This window comes from Cololabis saira, chromosome 4, assembly GCF_033807715.1.
Source record: "Cololabis saira isolate AMF1-May2022 chromosome 4, fColSai1.1, whole genome shotgun sequence".
In the NCBI taxonomy this organism is placed as follows: Eukaryota; Metazoa; Chordata; class Actinopteri; order Beloniformes; family Belonidae; genus Cololabis; species Cololabis saira.
Genome location: NC_084590.1, coordinates 16,740,312 through 16,759,092, shown reverse-complemented (window position 1 = coordinate 16,759,092; position 18,781 = coordinate 16,740,312). Strand labels below are relative to the sequence as shown.

The 18,781-nt window shown below is 41.5% G+C and overlaps 1 protein-coding gene across 2 annotated transcripts in view; it reads left to right on the top strand.

The window, feature by feature from the left end:
- The window catches only part of pik3cb (phosphatidylinositol-4,5-bisphosphate 3-kinase, catalytic subunit beta), a 78,968-nt gene extending 61,789 nt beyond the window's left edge, over positions 1-17,179 (top strand). For both annotated transcript variants that reach the window (XM_061719016.1, XM_061719015.1), the window contains 8 exons: positions 979-1,175; positions 1,279-1,388; positions 2,370-2,448; positions 4,434-4,601; positions 4,694-4,817; positions 4,918-5,063; positions 9,516-9,648; positions 15,465-17,179. In XM_061719016.1, coding sequence (XP_061575000.1) covers positions 979-1,175; positions 1,279-1,388; positions 2,370-2,448; positions 4,434-4,601; positions 4,694-4,817; positions 4,918-5,063; positions 9,516-9,648; positions 15,465-15,602 — 1,095 coding nt within the window. In that variant the 3' untranslated portion in view covers positions 15,603-17,179. The remainder of the gene's footprint in view (positions 1-978; positions 1,176-1,278; positions 1,389-2,369; positions 2,449-4,433; positions 4,602-4,693; positions 4,818-4,917; positions 5,064-9,515; positions 9,649-15,464) is intronic.
- The last annotated feature ends 1,602 nt before the right edge of the window (positions 17,180-18,781 follow it).

Here is an 18,781-nt window from a genome sequence, read left to right as displayed (position 1 = left end):
TTTTGGTCTTCATTGCCCATCATTGTGTCACCATTTCTGGCCTCTGACCTTTGCCCTCTGCACTGTTGGTTGTGACAGTCATAGACATATACGTAGACGCCCCATCGAGCTGCTGCGATACGTCAACGTCGCCGCCATATTGGATGTGGCAAGACTGCGCTGTAAACTAACACAAGTGTAGTGAAAGAAAATGTGTGTTATATCAGCTATAGAGAACAAGGTAGTGCCGAAAAACAATATATATCCCCCCTCACAAAAATAGAGACATATTTGTTCATCACAAAACAAATTTAAAATTTTTCAAATAACAAAATAACATATTTGAACCATTTTTCAGACAATAAAATAACTGAAAAAATCTGTTAAATCATCAAATCATCAACAAATATGCTTTGTGGATGAGAAAATATGTTTCTCTATTTTTCTTATTTTTGTGAGGGTGATATATATTGTTTTTCGGCACTACCTTGTTCTCTATAGCTGATATAACATGAATTACTCCTATGTGGGATCAATAAAGTTCTTATTTTTGCCATCTGAGAAAATTAAATATATTATATTTGGTGCCTAAACTGTTTCCCAAGTATATTAGTGCGTGTGTGAATGAATAAATGAGACGTAAAACGTAAATTTCTTTGTATAAAGGCGCTTTATGAAAATAAGTAAATTTACTTGTGTTAGTTTACAGCGCAGTCTTGCCACATCCAATATGGCGTTGACGTATCGCAGCAGCGGGCAAGAACACTCGATGGGGCGTCTACGTATATATGTCTATGGTGACAGTCGCTCCTTAGGACACATCCTGGCACTTCCTTATGATTTATCAGGCCATCTTCCTGTGGAGAGCGTAAGCGAGTGTGTTCAGGCTGTCAGCGACAGTCATGCTTCATTTGTGGTGTTAAAAAGGTGCTATCAAATAAATAGTGAAATGTTTCTGCAACATTGCCACAGTTTGATCTTCTTTGTTCTCTTTATCAGGTTGAAGCCCTGAGTAAGCTAAAGTCAGTCAATGAGCTAATCAAGCTGGGAACCATTAAGAACGCTCGGAGTAAAACCAAGGAAGCCATGTTGACCAAGGAGGCCATGATGACGTGTTTAAGACAGAGCGGCTACGCGGAGACTCTGTCAGACCTGCACTCCCCTCTGAACCCCAACGTGCTGCTGTCCGACATCAAGTAAGACAACACTTCTCTCCTCGTAGCACCTCTCCTCTTGACAGGAAGCAGATGGGTCCAACTGTTGTATCATGAACCTTTTCTTCTCTCATCCTTCCATCAGTGTGGACAAGTGTCGGTACATGGACTCAAAGATGAAGCCGCTCTGGATTGTTTACAACAACAAGCTGATGGGCGGAGACACGCAGGGAATCATCTTCAAAAACGGAGACGGTAGGAGTCAGCAGGAGGAAGGGTGGGAGTATGAATGAAATAAGGGCAGCCTCATATCTTCCAAGTGTGTTGTGGTTGAGATTTCTGTGGTGTTTTGAGTAGGCCTGGGGATCGATTTAATGTCAAGAATCGATTCGATTCCGATTGTTCAGATTCAGAATCAATTATCAAGATTTGATTCGATCCGATTCGAGATTCAACAGCAAGTATTGGCAGCTAATGATTGAATGAATTCCGCTTTCGTTCGTTTTCGGTTTTTAATTTTTGAGAAATTGGTTTTTAGCATTTTATGCAAATGTAACCCCAAGACAGTATATAAAGTAATAAAATATAGACAATTTATGCAATTATAACTGAAAACTTTAATGTTTTCATACCTTTAAACATATTTAAAGGCAAAAACATGACAGCAGTTATTCTCGTGTCCAACCAAACATTCCTTATTTGGGCATAAACAAAAAAATACCAAAAGTTGTAATGTAATGATGAAAAAAAAATCGATCTTTAGACATACAAATTGATTATTAGAAATGAATGAGAATTGATTTAGAATCGGAAAATTGATTTTTTTTTTCTTTTTTTTTTTTTTCTTCTCAACACAGGCCTGGTTTTGAGTGTAATTTGTTTTTTGTTTTATTTGGTTCTTCAGTTTTGATCTGTTTGTGACCTGCTTTGTTATAAAAGTTTGGTTCCTTTTGGGCTGCATCTTGTCTGACTTTCCTGGTTCCAACATTCCCTGATTGTTGGCACCTGCATCTCATCAACCGTCTCTATGTATGATCTCGTCTTTCCCTTCCTTCCTGCTGATCCGTCTGTGTTTTTTGTCCTGGTTCTGCGGTTCCTCCAAGTCTGTGCTTCTGGTGTTTGTATGCACTCCTGCATTTGGGTTCTACAACCAGGACTCATGACAAAGTAAATGTATATTTTCTTATCAAATGGAGGCATCCTCTCAGCTTTTCATCTTCACTTTCCTTTTTCTAGACCTGAGGCAAGACATGTTGACCCTTCAGATTCTGAGGCTGATGGATCTTTTATGGAAGGAGGCGAATCTGGACCTCAGGTGAGCATATCTGTCCGTCTGTCTGCAGGCCTGTTTGTTTCAGCTCTGAGAGACTAGAGGAAGCTTTAGTAGGAAACACTGGAGCAGGAGATGCTCAGTTACCCCATGCTAGTTTGATCCTCAGCCATCCATGCACACCGCAACAGTCAAACAGTGTCTGAGTTAGATCGTAATGATGTCCGTAGCTGTTACTGTTACAAACCCTGTTCCTGCCACTATGCTAGACCCCCGTATCTGCAGCGGAGCAGAGGAGGGGCTTGTTGTGACAGCTGAGCTTGTTGACACTGCTTCAGATTACACTGGCATGAGTTCAAAGTTCAAACCTAATGATGGGGATAAATGCAGGGATAATCTCATCTATTCTCCACACTTCTTTCCCTCTCAGCTTTCCTTTTTTCTCATTCACTTAAACTTGGCACCCATTTAGTTGAGTAAAAGTGCTCTTTAGCTATTTGATTGCAGTTAAGCCCCTGCTACATGGCAAATGGTATTTAGAAATGTTCTGGTCATGGCCGTTGGTGTGCGAGGCTGGGAGGCACCATATCAGTACATAATAACAGAAACGGATGTAAATCTCCAAACGGTTCTACGTCCCACAAAATGGACCTAATGACATCTTGTGGGGGAAAGAATAAGTTAAAGTAATCTAGGAAGAAAATGCATGAATTTATCACTGTGCCTTCCTCTTCCATCTGTGTGGTGTCGATTCGCTGTTAAAATGTACGATATTCTACGGTCAGAAAAGTGGACCCCGAGAGTTTTATCTAAATTGATTTCCCTTATTAAACCACTCCTTAGGTTAATGTTAAAAGCCCAGAGGGGCCTGAACATTTGTCAAAGCTTTGAATTTCTACCCATTTTCATAGATCTGTTGAATTCAGATTATTTAAATCCCAGGTGCTAAAGTGTTACAATAACCTGATCAAACAAATGAGACAAACTATTATACTTGATCCTCATGTCATGGAAATCTGTTGACGTTACAGCTTCTTCAGTGTTTGGGAGTAACTGTTAAAAATGGCAAATTCGAAGCACAGTGCTTCAAGACAGCACTTCACAACCCAGTGAGCGACGTTATGCGTGCTACAGCCGCTTCTTATAGACTGAACACGGGCCCGTCACTTCTCCGGCCAAGAAAAAACCCAGACTTAACATTCCCCAGCATCCCACCCTTCCCAGTCAAAGAAATTATGCCCAATCACACATCAAATGCCAATCACAGAGCCCAAGCTGTCTCTGCTCGACACAATCACTCCAACTCTGCAGAGTTGTCAAAAACAAACGCATTCAGAGCGAGGAAAGAGGAGGGAAAAACGTTCAGGACAAATATGACCAATTAATCAGGATGAGATGCTCAAAAAACGCATTGCCCCAGCAGAGACTGAAAAGGGTTTAAAATGCACATCATTCAAAATGTTTTGGTTTTTTTATTCAAAAATTGTAAATTTAACTTTGGGTATAGTTGTTATAGTTGTGACCTTAATCCAACATGGGTTGTACAAGGAGCTGAAGCGACATATTGAAGCGAGGAAACCCACCAACATCCTGGACTTAAATCTGGTCTTTCAAGAGGAGCGGGTCAGAGGTCAAACAGGCTGCTCTGCATAGTCATTTAGCAGTTATTGGAAATGTTAGATTGCACCAATAGTTGCTCAGGATGCTGGCGGTAATTACTGGAGGCAAAGAATCATCTGTGAGTGTTGCCACTCACAGATGTGCAGCGTTGTGTCATTGATAACATCTGAATGAAAGATGAAGACACGTGTTTGATCATCACTTTGTACGTGACTGTAACTAGATCTGCTGCAGGATGCACAAAACCAGTTACTGTACATAATCTTGTCAAATTAATAAAAATGTTCATAATAAACACTTAGGAAGATTAAGAACTTAGCTTAAAAATATTTTTTTAAAGGGACAGAATGCCCCAGGATGCTTGTTAACAAATTAAATCGTTTTCTTTTTTTGTTTTTCTTCACGTACAGGATTGTACCCTATGGTTGCCTAGCAACAGGTGACAGGGCAGGGCTGATAGAGGTAGTGTCATCAGCAGACACGATCGCAAACATCCAGCTGACGAGCAGCAACGTTGCAGCAGCTGCAGCGTTCAACAAGGATGCTTTGCTCAACTGGCTCAAAGAGAAAAACTCTGGGTAAGATGCTGGAAACATTCTTCCTCTACGACTACCTTATAAGGTTCACTTGGTAAATCTAATAGTTCTGTTCTGTGTGTGTTGCTTAACAGTGATGCTCTTGATAAAGCCATTGAAGAGTTCACTCTGTCGTGTGCGGGCTACTGTGTAGCAACTTACGTCCTGGGCATCGGAGACCGCCACAGCGACAACATCATGGTCCGCAGCACTGGACAGGTAGGACGTCTAAAAGAGATGAAGAGCCGTCAGGAACCGGCCTTCATCTTTATTTTTCCGTTAACCGCGCGCACCTACTGATGGCCTTGTTGTGTGTCAGCTTTTCCACATAGATTTTGGTCACATCCTGGGCAACTTCAAGTCCAAGTTTGGCATCAAGAGGGAGCGTGTCCCTTTCATCCTCACACACGACTTCATCCACGTTATTCAGCAGGGCAAGACGGGATACACTGAAAAATTTGGCAGGTTTGTGTCAAATATTTTGTTGTTTTGGGTTTTTTTTTCCCCCCCGTTTTCAGGATCACTGTAGATATTGAACCGAATTATTTAAAAGTACAGTCAGATTTAAACCCTTTCCTTATTTTGTCACATAAGTTAGGTTTTTACAGCCTTTTTTTTTCATTAATTTGACTCATGTAATTGTTTTGCTATTTGATTACTGATTGATTCGTATAATTAGTGCGTTGTTCACGCCACAATTTATTGGATTGTGGGTGCATTACCGTTTCCCACCAGCAGTCGGCAGTAGAGATTCATGCGCAGGGAGAAGTCCATGGACAAGTCTGGTTGCTGCTGTTTGTGGCGGGCTCAGTCATTGTAATTGAATAAAAATATATGAAAATTCAAGCAGGAAAAAATATGGATTTATATTCTCTTACTCTTGTGAGACGAATCAAAACCTGAACATAAATCCATAACTACTACAATGCTTCATTGTCATAACAGTCTACTCTGTTTGACAACGTATATTTTTAATTTGTGCTTTCTCAAACAAGCTGACCCTTTGTAAGCGCCAGTTTTTTCACACTGGCGCTGTTTAGGTCAGCCCAAAAGACATGAATGTGGGTCACTTGGGTCAGTGTGAACACAACAAACACACTCTTGTGCTCACCAGAACCGCTGTTTTGAGATCTCTTCAAAAAGGTGATTTGGTAACCCAGTTGTCACCATGCTTTTCGTTTGAGGATGGTTGTCATGGAAACATGATGCTCCACCAAGACTGATATTGATCAGTGAGAGCCCCGACTGTAACGTAGCTTATGGTGCAGCCCTGAGTGAAAACACTTGTGAACATGAACTAAACTACCGTATTTTCGCGACCATAAGGCGCAACTTTTTTTCTTTTTTTTTTTTTTTTAAATGTGCCGGGCGCCTTAAGAAACGGTGCGCCGTGTCTATTACCTGAATTACGGTAATGTAAGGCCGGCCGCCATGTGAATGGTAAAAAGAGAAGGGGGCGGGTGAAACCCCCGTGAGTTGCGACGTGAATGAGACCATCCACTGAGCTGTTTAATGCGGAAACAGATGATGAAAACTTTTAAGGATTTGCTTGATGTGTAAAGTGAAACAAAATACAATCAAACTAAGTTTTGCTCCCGCTCTATTTAAATAAGCACACTTGTGTGTGCGTGTTCTGCAGCGCGCGTGTGTTTTGCATGTCGGGAACCGAGGAAGCACCTGCCGTGGGTTTGCGGGTCCGATCGCCGCATCCCCGCTGCAGATCCGGCTGAAATGCCGGTGCTCTTTCCCCGGGAGCCCCTACTACAAGTCCATGTGGGTTCCTGCGGTCCCGGCCGGTCAGAACCGGTGACTTTCCCCGGTTAAAGCCGCGGTGATGGGCGCTGCTGCAGCCGACTTCCTGGTTCCCAAAGCGGTCCGATCGACCTGGTTCCTGGCCGCTTTGAGAGCAGAGATTTCTGGGGTCTGTCTCAGGTCAGATCAGCTTCACCCTCCGAAATTTGCAGCCAAATCTGTCGGTTACAAACCCGGTACCGGACCCCGACGTGCGCGGGTGTTTTTCGCGGCGCGACACACACTTACTGGTTTATGTGGCGCTGGCCTGGCGCAGCTGATGGACAGAAACTGTATGGTGATTTTTAAAAGAAAAACTTTGCATAAGACGTTTCCAGCCGGAGTCATTATAAGGGTGAATGAAAAGAGGGGGCTGGATGAAGGGATGATGATGATCAAGAAGCTGAGACAGGTCTGGAAATTCGGACTGGCGCAGCTGAATTAGCGGTGTCTCATACAACCCGGTACCGGCTCCCCGACAGCGCGTGTGTGAGCGGGTCCAGTGCGAGGGTCCCGGGACGCGGGACCCGGGACCCGGGACCGCCGCGGGACCAGCGCGGGGGGGGGCGGACCGGGACCCGGGACCCAGGACCCGGGACCCGGTCCAGCGCAAGGGAGCAGACGGGGAGCGGGACCCGGCACCGCCGCGGTCGGGATTTTTAAAAGAAAAGCGTTCCCTAAAGAGACTTTTCCAGCCAGAGTGAAATGAAAAGGGCTGGATGGATGAGGAGATGATCAGTGGCTGAGACAGGTTTGTGCAGCAACCCGGTGGTTTTTTTAAATTCTTTAATGCAGAAACAGAATATGAACCTTTGAAGGGTTTGATTGATGTGAAAAGTGAAATAAAATATCAAACTAAGTTTTGCTTCCGCTGTATTTTTAGCGCGTGTGTGTTTTGCAGCGCGTGTGTGTGCAGCTCCGTCTCCGTAGACGGCGCCTTTTGGGTCGGTGCGCCGTATGTGTGTTTTAAAACCAAAAATGACACACAAAACTGAGGGTGCGCCTTTCCACACAGTGCGCCATATGGTCGCGAAAATACGGTAACTGAAAAATGAGTGTCATCTGCTGTACACCGTTTCCAATCATTACGTGTGTGGTTTCTAACATGACCATGAGTGCAAACATCAGCAGTGTGCATATCGGGATGTTGACACTATGTTTGAGCAGCGCTGCATGTGCAAGGGTCACATGCAGCACTGCCAGGATGTCGTCTACACATCTGTGATGGGCAAATTTGTCATTTTGTGAAAGTGGAAAAACCCTGTGGTACTGTACTGGCCTAGATGCATATCTGTATTAATCCTTACATCAAAAGAGAGCAAAGTTTCATAAACAAGTGAAACATCAGGTGTTTGTGTTGCCAGAGGTGAGAATAATACATCTAAATACCTCACTGTGCTGAGATGTGTGACACTTGTTGTACCCACCAGCCTGTGGTTGTGAACGATAACATTGTTATTGAACTATTCAAGTTATTTCATGTATGTTTGTATTCACTAAATGGCTTAATGTAAAATACTAATTGTGCTCAGGTGACGTTTAAACAGCCAGCTCGACGGCAACGCTTCATAGCAAGGTGCTAGCAGCTTATTAGTGTCAACTCAAAAATCAATTTAATATTCCTAAGAGCATATCTGTAAAAACAAAAAAGGGAAGTACAGTAGTAAGTTGTTGCTGCGTCAGCTCAAGCGGTTTGTGTGCGTTTCTTATAGTACACTGTGTACCAGGTCAGATTGGGCATGTACACAAATGATTTAGTGAAAGCAGGCATGAGCAAAAAGTGTTTTCAGGACCAGGTGCCATGCATTCAAAGCCAAACCACAGTAGAGGGTAATACAGTGTGTGTATTAATGAATGTGTCGATTTTAGTATGTTTTAAGTGGACATTATTACCTGTATATCAATCGGGCGTGTCCAGTGCAAAGGCCACACAACCATTCACACTCACAATCACTAGTCGACCTGATATCCATGTTTTTGAACTGTGAGAGGAAGTCTGAGTGCTTGGAGCAAACCTGTGCAGGCACCAAGAAAACAAGGGTGCAAATACCACACCAAACGGCCCCAGCCAGGATTCAAACCAGGACCCTCTAGCTAGGAAGTGACGGAGGAGTTTTCAAACTGTAAAGTTGGTGGGTTGTTCAAGCAATTTAGTTTTTTTTAGTTTAGTTTAGTTTAGTTTAGTTTATTTTTGGTCATGACACAAAAAAAATAAATAAAAAACCAAGAATAAAACTGACAACAAGAAAACGTTCAACTGTTCAAGGAAAACATTACAAATAAGTTTCCAGTATACAAATAAACAAATAACATCTAGACCGAAAAAGGGATAGGTTGAAGCAAAGCTTATTATTTGCCTACCCTCAAAAAGATTAATTAAATTAATGAAATAAAAGCAAAAAGTAAGAGAAAGACTGCCGGTAAACAAATTGCCTCTGTGGGGATAACAAACATTCCTCAAAAAATAAAAAAGATTTTTAAAATAAAGGTCTAGTCTACATGTTACCTTCTTCCTTAAAAAATCTAAGCAAATCACCAATTTAAAATTTAATGCCACCGGAGGAAAACGGTGAAGGTCTGCTCGAGCATTGGAGTGATTTTTCTTCTGCACTTAGCTTCAGGGTGCTCTGCTGCGCTGCTGGGTGGCTGGTTTTATACAAAACAATGGTGTGTGTTGGTTATTGTGAGTTTGCGTGCAGTTGTATTTCTCAGTCTGGATAAACTGACTGTAAACAAACTGTAAAAACAAAACTATTAACATGTGCTGAGACCAACTTCCTGAATGTTTATTTTTTTGTCATTTAATGCATAAAATTCTCTCAACCAATGTACGGTAGGTCTCCAATAATGAAAATCCGACTTTGAATTCAAATGGGCGCAGCTGATTTCTGGCAGCTATCAATCTGTGATTTGAAAACTGAGTGGATAAACAATGTGTCCACAATGATTCCTTATCAGACGTTTGGGTCCGGGCTTCAGGAGGCACAGATCAGTGTAAAAAATAAACCCACATTTACAGTGAACACTGACATCGAATATACATTTGTTTACATGCTGGAGAACCTTTGTTGTAAATAACTACTGTCAACATTGTATTTGATGAAAACATGTGTCTGTCTCTTGTAGTTTCCGCCAGTACTGTGAGGATGCCTATCTGATCCTGAGGAAGAACGGCAACCTCTTCATCACCCTGTTTGCCCTCATGCTGACTGCTGGATTACCTGAGCTCACCTCAGTCAAAGACATCCAGTACCTAAAGGTATTACTACTGCGATCCATCCATCCATTATCCATACTGCTTATAGCTACTTAGGCTCACAGGGACCTGCTGGAGCAGCTCTGCAGGTACAAGGGGTGCAACGTATTAACATGTGGACAAACAAGCACACACACCTCTGGGGGCAATTTAGACTCACCAGTTACACCAATCACCTTGTACTAGGGCTGGGCGATATGGACCAAAAGTCATATCTCAATATTTTCTAGCTAAATGGCGATACTCGATATATATCTCGATATTTTTTCTGTGCCTTAATTGGGGTTTCCCCCAAAGCATTATAGCATAGCATCTCTGTTAGCTTCATTTTTTCTGAGGCAAACCCTTAAAAAAACAGTCAGTTTTAATACAAAGCCTCGTGCCAAATGTCACACAGGTTCCTTTATTAACAGAGGTCTGCACAATATCAAAATGTATAAAACAAATGAAATAAAAGTAAACTGCCTGCATATATAGAATAAAAATGCTTCTTGAATAAAATAAAACAAATATCCCTTTCCTGCATAACAATTAAATTAAAATACACTGTGCAATTAATACAATGTAGACAGTAACAGGCAGACTTTTCCACTGAGGTTGACAGTTGTGCAAATAACAAAACATTTGTGCAAATCTCAAATAAAACATTCAAGTCAATTTGTCACAAAATAAGCTATATCAAAATCATTAAAAAAAAAATGTAAAAAAAAAAAAAAAAAAATTTTAATCGATATAAACGATATTGTTTCGTACCATATCGTGTTTGAAAATATATCGATATATATTAAAATCTCGATATATCGCCCAGTCCTACCTTGTACTGTATATCCTTGATGCTTTTTGTATTATTATCACTTTTAATTTAGTTAGAAGTTAAACTGCTGTTTGATGCAAGTAAAAAGTGTGGCAGAGTTTAATGAGCAGGGATTCGTGGACAGGAATCGTGGAAACGTGACCCCCAGCAGGCCACGCCAACTTTCAGTTTTTGAGGAGTCTTTTTAATCTGAATGAGATGACTGTTTGTTTTTCCTCTGACTCATTAAGAGGCTGAGCGTTCCTATGATGCGATGTGGTGTTATGTAACAGACCGGCGCTGGTTGTGACCGCAGCGAGTACACCCACAGTAGCCGCTGTGAGGGCACAAGTCTGCATCGCTGCACCCGGGAAGGAGACCAGAAGAGCTGGTTGAGCAGTTCTGTCGCTGCCCACTGCCGTCGACCAGAGCACTGATCACGACCGTAGCCTCGATGTGACGCCGCTGGGCCTGTAGCCACGACTGTAGCCACGACCAGAGGTGTCAAGTAACGAAGTACAAATACTTCGTTACCTTACTTAAAGCGACACTACGTAACTTTTCCACCTTAATATCATATTTCCAGAGTCATTGTGATGGTACATCAACTTCCAACAGGTTTAATGACACCTCTTTCATGATCTGAGGGGTCTGTATCGCCTTCACTGGCACTATGTAACTTTGAGGAGCATGGTAGGAACCCTGCCACACTAAAAAACTACAAATTTTACGGCTTTGACTGCTTTACGGCACATACGTCACTTCCTCCTCCTTCCCGATTCGCTGTCGAGACGAAAATGGGCGGGGCTTGGAGCGCAGAGCTCCGCAGAAGCTGGTAACCCGTTGCTGCTGCAGCAGCAGCAGCAGCTCCACATATAACAGACCAGGGAAAAGATCCTAATGGTTTCACTTTTCAACGGTTTCCTGCTCGGAGGCAGAACCACGCAGGCCAAGTATCTGATATAACGGAGTAAAAGAGTGAAAGAGTCGTCGGCTCGCTTTGGATCGCGGCTGTAACGACCAAACACACAGTAAAGCCTGGATTATGGTTCTGCGTTAAATCGACGCACACCTACGGCGTAGGGTACGTGGCGACGCGCAACGTACGGTGCATGTCGCCGCGTACCCTACGCCGTAGGCTCTGCGTCGATTTAACGCAGAACCATAAACAGCCTTAAACCACAAACACTCACACAGACGGGCGTCGGATCAAAACACGGGTTTTATTCCCCACTTCTCCAGCTAAACGCAGTTGCTGGCCAGCTCTCTGCGGTGCAATTAACCCCAATCTTCAGATAAAACTAGTTTGTTGAGGAAAAAATATTAACTCTTATTTGTAGCTGCAGAGGAAAAAAATAATCTCACGAGGAGCCTCTTCAGCATAATACAGCGGTCAAAAAAAAAAAATACAGAGAAGTAAGAGGGATACAAAACATGTACTGTATGTTGTATTATACAAATTTATTGAAACATATGGCTCTTCAGTAGAGATTTCATATGGATCCAGACCGTTAATAATCATTATTTTCTCCATATACTGCTCCCTGGCTTCCTTGTTTAAGGTATCCCGGTAAATTCCAGTTCCTTTCCAGCAGTTTAACATCTTTTTTTTTGCGTTTCGTCTGTTCACTTGGTGAAACAGAAAAGTGTCCCGTCTCCTCTCATCAAAACAAATGCAGCGACGGGACAGGAGTTTTCCGGCAGTACGCGCTGGTGCTCATGGGAAACGTAGTGTTCTTTCTGGTAAAACACTACCGCTTTTGTCCAAAAGATGCCGCCAAACTCAGAAAAGCTGAAAGTTACGTTGTGCTGCTTTAAGTAGAAATTTTGGTTATCTATACTTCACTGGAGTAATTATTTTTCAGACGACTTTTTACTTTTACTCCTTACATTTTCACGCAATTATCTGTACTTTTTACTCCTTACATTTTAAAAACAGCCTCGTTACTATATTTCATTTCGGCCTTTAAAAAAAAACTATCCAGTTAAATTGCTCCATCCGGATAGAGTGAATTTGGTTGTGGTTGTTTCAGATGTTCTTGTCCAGTTTTGTTCTTACATCCGTTCCCTCAGATTCCTGCAACTAAACTTGGATGTACATTCCAATAAAGGTTAGGATAAATTATAACATGCCTCTGAAGTTTGACTTTTTGCACCATTACAATACTTATAGGCAACTAGTCATCATATCTCCTGCTCTCTGAAACACATGTTAATGTCAATAGTACACATATTTAATATATTTGCATTATACTAATATGCATTCATTTTCAATGGCTTTTGTCCTTAATGGCTTTTTCCCCCTTACATTACTTTTACTTTTATACTTTAAGTAGTTTTGAAACCAGTACTTTTATACTTTTACTTGAGTAAAAAACTTGAGTTGATACTTCAACTTCTACAGGAGTATTTTTAAACTCTAGTATCTATACTTCTACCTGAGTAATGAATGTGAATACTTTTGACAGCTCTGGCCACGACTGCTGCTGAGCTAATACAGTTCCAGTTGGACCGTTTTGATTTTAACTGCTTCATCACTGATTACATGCGGCAGTTGTACGCCCGCAGTTATGGTTTCCGTGGCAGAGCATCGTATTGACGTCACTGAAATCTTGTGGTCTGTCACAAAGCTCAACAACAGCCTGAGTATGAACAACAACTGTCCAACAGCAGCTTCTCTATCAGAACAGATGATCAGATGAGATGTAGCTGTGCTGCCGTTAGTGTTGTCTCCAGGACCAGGGGGGGGGAGAGCATACGCACATACATCACACCCTTGGAAGGAGCCAGTTGCTAAGCAGCCAAATGGCTTCACAGGAAGTGGTTATCAACTTTTTTTTTTCTCAAATGTGGATTTGGAGGCACAATCTGTCTTTCTAGCTATCAGCCAAAAGCTCTATCTTTAGTTGTAGTGAAGAGGAGGATGAGCTGTAAGAATAGACAAGAGGGGGTGAGTCCGAGAGAGAGAGTTGAGGAACTTCCAGGAGCTGCTGCTGTAGTGACCAGTGTGATGAAAAAGTTAATGGGATTGTTCACTCAAACCAAACACATGTACCATGAAAATTAAGATTAAAAAAAAAAAATCATGTTTCTTCCACTTTTTTTAATAAGTGAATGAATTCTTTCCACAACAAAATGTTCAACCTTATGTCTTTATTTATTTAGTTGTTCCTTTGTTCCAGCTGTCTGCTTATATATGGTGGGTTAATGCCAAGAACCTTTTTTTTTTTTCTTTTTTTAATGCAATTTAACCCGTCAACAGATGTGAGTCGTCTTGTAAACATGTGAGTGAGGGTTAGGTGTGTGTCCTTCACCGGCACTCTTGAAATCTGATCCAACATACTTTACTGGCACCTGGACCTGATTCTGTCAGAGACGAACACAATCACTGACAGTGATGTGTGTGTGATTGTGCACGATCCAGTCTGTCTTCAGGCTTGTAATGTACATCTGTGGAAGTGGACACCTGCAGAAAGTCAGGTCCTCTGTGGTGACGCCTCAATTCATCTCACTGCAGAGAGCCATGCTGGAATTGATTTATTTTCTTTAGATACGGCAGTCGTTTCCTTGCACAGTGCTCAGCTCAGCACACGGCCAACAGGGTCTGGATGAAGGGAATGGGTTTCATAGCAGAGTGTAGCCCCCCCCACATGCAGAGTGTTCAGAGGAATTCAGCAGATTATGGTGGTTAATAACTGCAGCCTGTCTAGGTTTTGCTCCCCCCTGCTTTCACCTGTAGCCTTATGTCACATGAGCCAGCTGAAATGAACACTCCTGTCTACAGTCAGAGTTTGAGCTGCAAATGAAATGTCCACTATGTGTAAGACAGGATCGCATCATCTCCAGTTCCTTCTGTACACCCATGTTTTAGCACCATGCAGCTTGCTTGACATCAATTCTTATAGTAAAAAGTAATTTTATGAGAAAACTCTGATGAGAAAAGCCCTGTAATAACTTCCCGTGTTTTGGGTGGTGAAAGGTCTATTTCAGGGGCAACCCAAAATGTTGAAAGAGCCATATTGGACCAAAAAGACAAAAAACTAATATGTCTGGAGCCGCAAAAAATTTAAGTCTTGTATAAGCCTTAGAATGAAGACAACACATGCTACATGTACTGTATCTATATTAGTTATAACTGGGGGAATTTTTTTTTTTCATTATGCACTTCGAGAAAAAAGTCGAATGTCGAGAAAAAAGTCAAAATGTTGAGAAAAAGTCTAAATTTCGAGAAAAAAGTCTAAATGTGGAGATTAATGTTGAAGTACAATCTCGAGAAAAAAGTCGAAATGTCAAGAAAAAAGTTGAAATGTCGAGAAAAAAGTCGAAATGTCTAGAAAAAAGTCAAAATTTCGAGGAAAAAAGTCGAAATGTCAAGGAAAAAGTTGAAATGTCGAGAAAAAAGTCGAAATGTCTAGAAAAAAGTCAAAATTTCGAGGAAAATTCGAGATTAAAAAGGAAAGGAAAAAGGAAGAAAAAAAGAGAAAAAGGAAAAAAAAAGAAAAAGAGAAGGAAAAAAAAAGATTAAAAAAGAAGAAAAAAAAGGTCGAACATTTTTGAAAAAGCTCCAGGGAGCCACTAGGGCGGCGCTAAAGAGCCACATGCAGCTCTAGAGCCGCGGGTTGCCGACCCCTGGTCTATTTGATTAAACTCTCAATAGTATGCTGCCGTCTGTTCAAGAGCATCAACATGTAAAAGAGTGACTGTCTTCTGCCACTGATTATACTTGTTACAGTAATGAATATGACAGAACTGAAACTTTGAAAGACCAATGGTGTTATACCCCACTTGATGTACTGCCATGTCCTATGTGAATAGAAAATGAATGCATCAAAGCTATTAATAGCTGCATTTTAATGGTAGGAACTGATAGGATCAGGGAGGTCGTTTATTCAGTCACATTTAAATCCCAGGGATTGGGGTATAAACAGAAATGGGGCAGATCTCGCCACCTTTTAAAGTTACCATGTATTCATTGTTCTGTGTTTGTCGTACCAAACTCTCTCCTCTTTCTCCACAACCTCCTCAGGACTCTCTGGCTTTGGGTAAGACGGAAGAAGAGGCCCTGAAGCAGTTCCGGCAGAAGTTCGATGAAGCCTTGAGAGAAAGCTGGACAACCAAGGTGAACTGGATGGCCCACAATGTGGCAAAAGACAACCGTTCCTAGAGCCGATCTCACAACCACGTCAAAGGCCAGGGACCAAGAGATGAACAGGTGGAAGGGATGAGACGTGCCAAGGAGACAGGGTGACGGATACCCTGATTCAAAGAAGGGAATCTAGCTGAAATCTGAATCGGGAGCATGCTCAACCCCACTCCCCGTTTGCTGGTCACAGACTAAAGCTATGCTATGAAACAGTTTGGTTACCCTGCAACCCTTACTTACAGGATCCCTCCTCATCTGGCACCTCCCTGGCACGGTGTCCCACAAACACCGCGGAGGCACGGTGGGTGATGTCATTGCACGCTTTGCACAGGCACAACAGCTGGTGCAGGACACAGCCAAAAGAAGGGAACTGAAGCACCCACCTCATCCACACTAAATCCTCCCAGATGACCTGTCCACGCAAGTCGGAAGGATCCCACAGGGAAGGAAAGTTGCTAAGTGGACTTGAGACTCTGAACGAGAGGGGCACGGAGTGTGCCCTCCCCCGCCGGGAGTGTTTCCGACCGGACAGAGACGGATGGGTGTGGAAAGGCCAGAGCAGAAAAGACACAAACATGTGACCCTCATGTCTTAAAACAATGCACACCATGACTGCAGGAAGTGCACTTTTATACTCGCTCCCAACTGTCCTAATGTGTGCCTCAAACTGCAGGAAGATTGTATTGTTCGTGAGCTTTTTCTTTTCTTTTTTTTTTTTTTTTTTCTTTTCTTTTGCAGTTCAGGAATTAGTCATGTGATGTTGACGTGCCAGACTACTTTACTAGTCCACACAGATAACTTGTGAGGGAAATGACAATACAGAGATGGACTCCTAAGATGAAAAGATGCTCTGAGCCTTCTGGTCCACCGCTTGATTCTTAGTTTATTTGGACCTTTGAACACTGGAATGTTTTAGAGAGGCGTATATGAATATTTAAAAAAGCAAAAAAAAAAAAACTTTTAATAAACTAAACACCTTTTAGTTTCTTTTTTTTTTTTAATTGTTACTTTTAATGTTATGAAATCAAAAGCATTACTATCACTACCCCATGTGTTGTCTTTTAAAGGGCCTCCAACTCCATCTAGATGCGTTTGACTCAATGCAATTGATGCTTTTAACATATTAAGACCAAAACAAAAAAGTTTTATAATTATATGGTTTCGTATTGTTTTTATTGATCTGTTTCCAGATTGAATGTGCAAATATGTGCCACTCTGTTTAGTGTATTTGTTTTTTATCCAAGCAGATGTGGGTGGAGTCTTGGTCCTATGTGGGCTGTATTTATCAGTGAGGAACATGACACGGTGATACAACGCAACTACAACTGTTTCGACATACGGTGCTCTACCAGCATCTGCATCTGTGTTTGATTTTTGTGCAATATCCAAGTATACGACCCCTTTTTATCATACAAAACCTTGGGCCCGGGCCTAAGCCTATAATCGTTTTGTCTGCTGGTTTAATTGTGATGCAGCTGTATTTTGCACCAGTAGCCTTCAGAAGTCTCAGACACTGGGAATTGTCAAATGTACAGGCTTTTATTGTTTTGCTGGCTTTTGTTTTAATAGGAGTTTTATTAAAGTTATTTTCCACTGTGCTGCATTTCCGCCTGCGGTTCTTTGTTTGGCTCTGCTTGTGGGTGGTGTGGCTGCCTGCACCCACTCAGGGCAGCACCGGGGCGTTTGTTTCTCCTTTAAGATCTACGGCTACTTATTGATTTTTCAAAAACGAATGTAGTCTGAACTATTTTTGTGTTTAGAAAAGAAGCCTTCGTGCCAAATGGAAGTTGGCAAAATCAGAAGAGTAGCTTTTTTTTTAATTCAAAAATAAACTCAGTTTTTAATCAGTTGTTGTCAAGTCAAACTTGTAGGATATTAATCTGGTCAGTTAAGTATCAGAGTTAATCAGCTTGAGCCGCTACAGTTTAAATTAGATTAACAGGAGCGCTAGAGCGACAACAATGACCTGACCCCAAAACAGGAATGGTTTTATAGGTGGCCACTGACATTTTTTTTCCTCATCTTTTAGTTTTTGCATTTAATTAGGGATAGTGTCACTACTGGTAGTATTAGGTGACAACTGGACCCTACAGAGATCAGTCTTTTTATTTTTTTAACCTTTATTTAACCAGGTAAGTCAATTGAGAACAGTTTCTCATTTACAATGACGACCTGGGCAAGAGGCAGCACAAAGAGTCAAAACACATACAATCACAGTGAAACAAACAAACACGATATATAAAAAACACACAACACATAAAAAATATTAATTAGAAAAGTTAGCGCTGGTCCAGAACAGTTACAAACATGTGCAATGATCACAGATGAATTGGTGAAGTTTGTTTGCTGCAGATGATTCTAATCACTAGCAGCAGCGAACTGAAATGAATTATGGCCAAAGGAGGTGCAAGCTTTTGGAATGACCAGGTTAATGTAATTGCTTGAACGTAGGTTCCGATTACTGATGTTGATATTAAGTAGTGAGCCAAGATATGAGATATTTGGAGGTGACCTATATATCACCGTAATCTAATATTGGGAGAATTGTCGTTTTAACCAGAGCGGGCTTTGCAGAGTGGATGAAAGATGCTTTATTGCGGAACAAAAAAAAACTATTCTAGATCTGACTTTAGAAAGTAATGTATTAATGTGGACGTCAAACGAGAGTGAACTGTCGAGCCAGATAGAGATATTTTTAGGAATTGACAAATTGGAGTACTGAGTCCAGGTTAAGCAGCTCCCTGTGTACTTCAGTCTCCTGTACTGGCTGGAAGGAGAAGTGAAAAGTACTATCAGGGGTAAGGTGAGCGCTATACGATGAGGTTGTCGGTATCAGTAGACGTTGCAGCTACATAGGTATGGACAAAATGTCTGTTAAAGTAATCTACCAGTCTGCCTTTACCAGTAACCACAGTGCCATCAGATTTGATTGACAGACTGCCAATCTGCTGTAGTTTTGGAAGCCTTTAGTTTAGTTTATTGTTTTGCACAGTTTTAAAAATATACAGGAAATAAAAAATACTATAGGTGCAGGAAGAAGCAAAAAAAAACCCAATGGGCTCATTTGAAGCCTCCACCAAAGTTATTAAAATTTAATGTGTTATAAAGAACACAAGATTAACATACAAAAAGTATAACTACACAAAAGTGATGGCAAACTAATAATGCAATATATAAATAAGAATAAAGACAAAAAAATA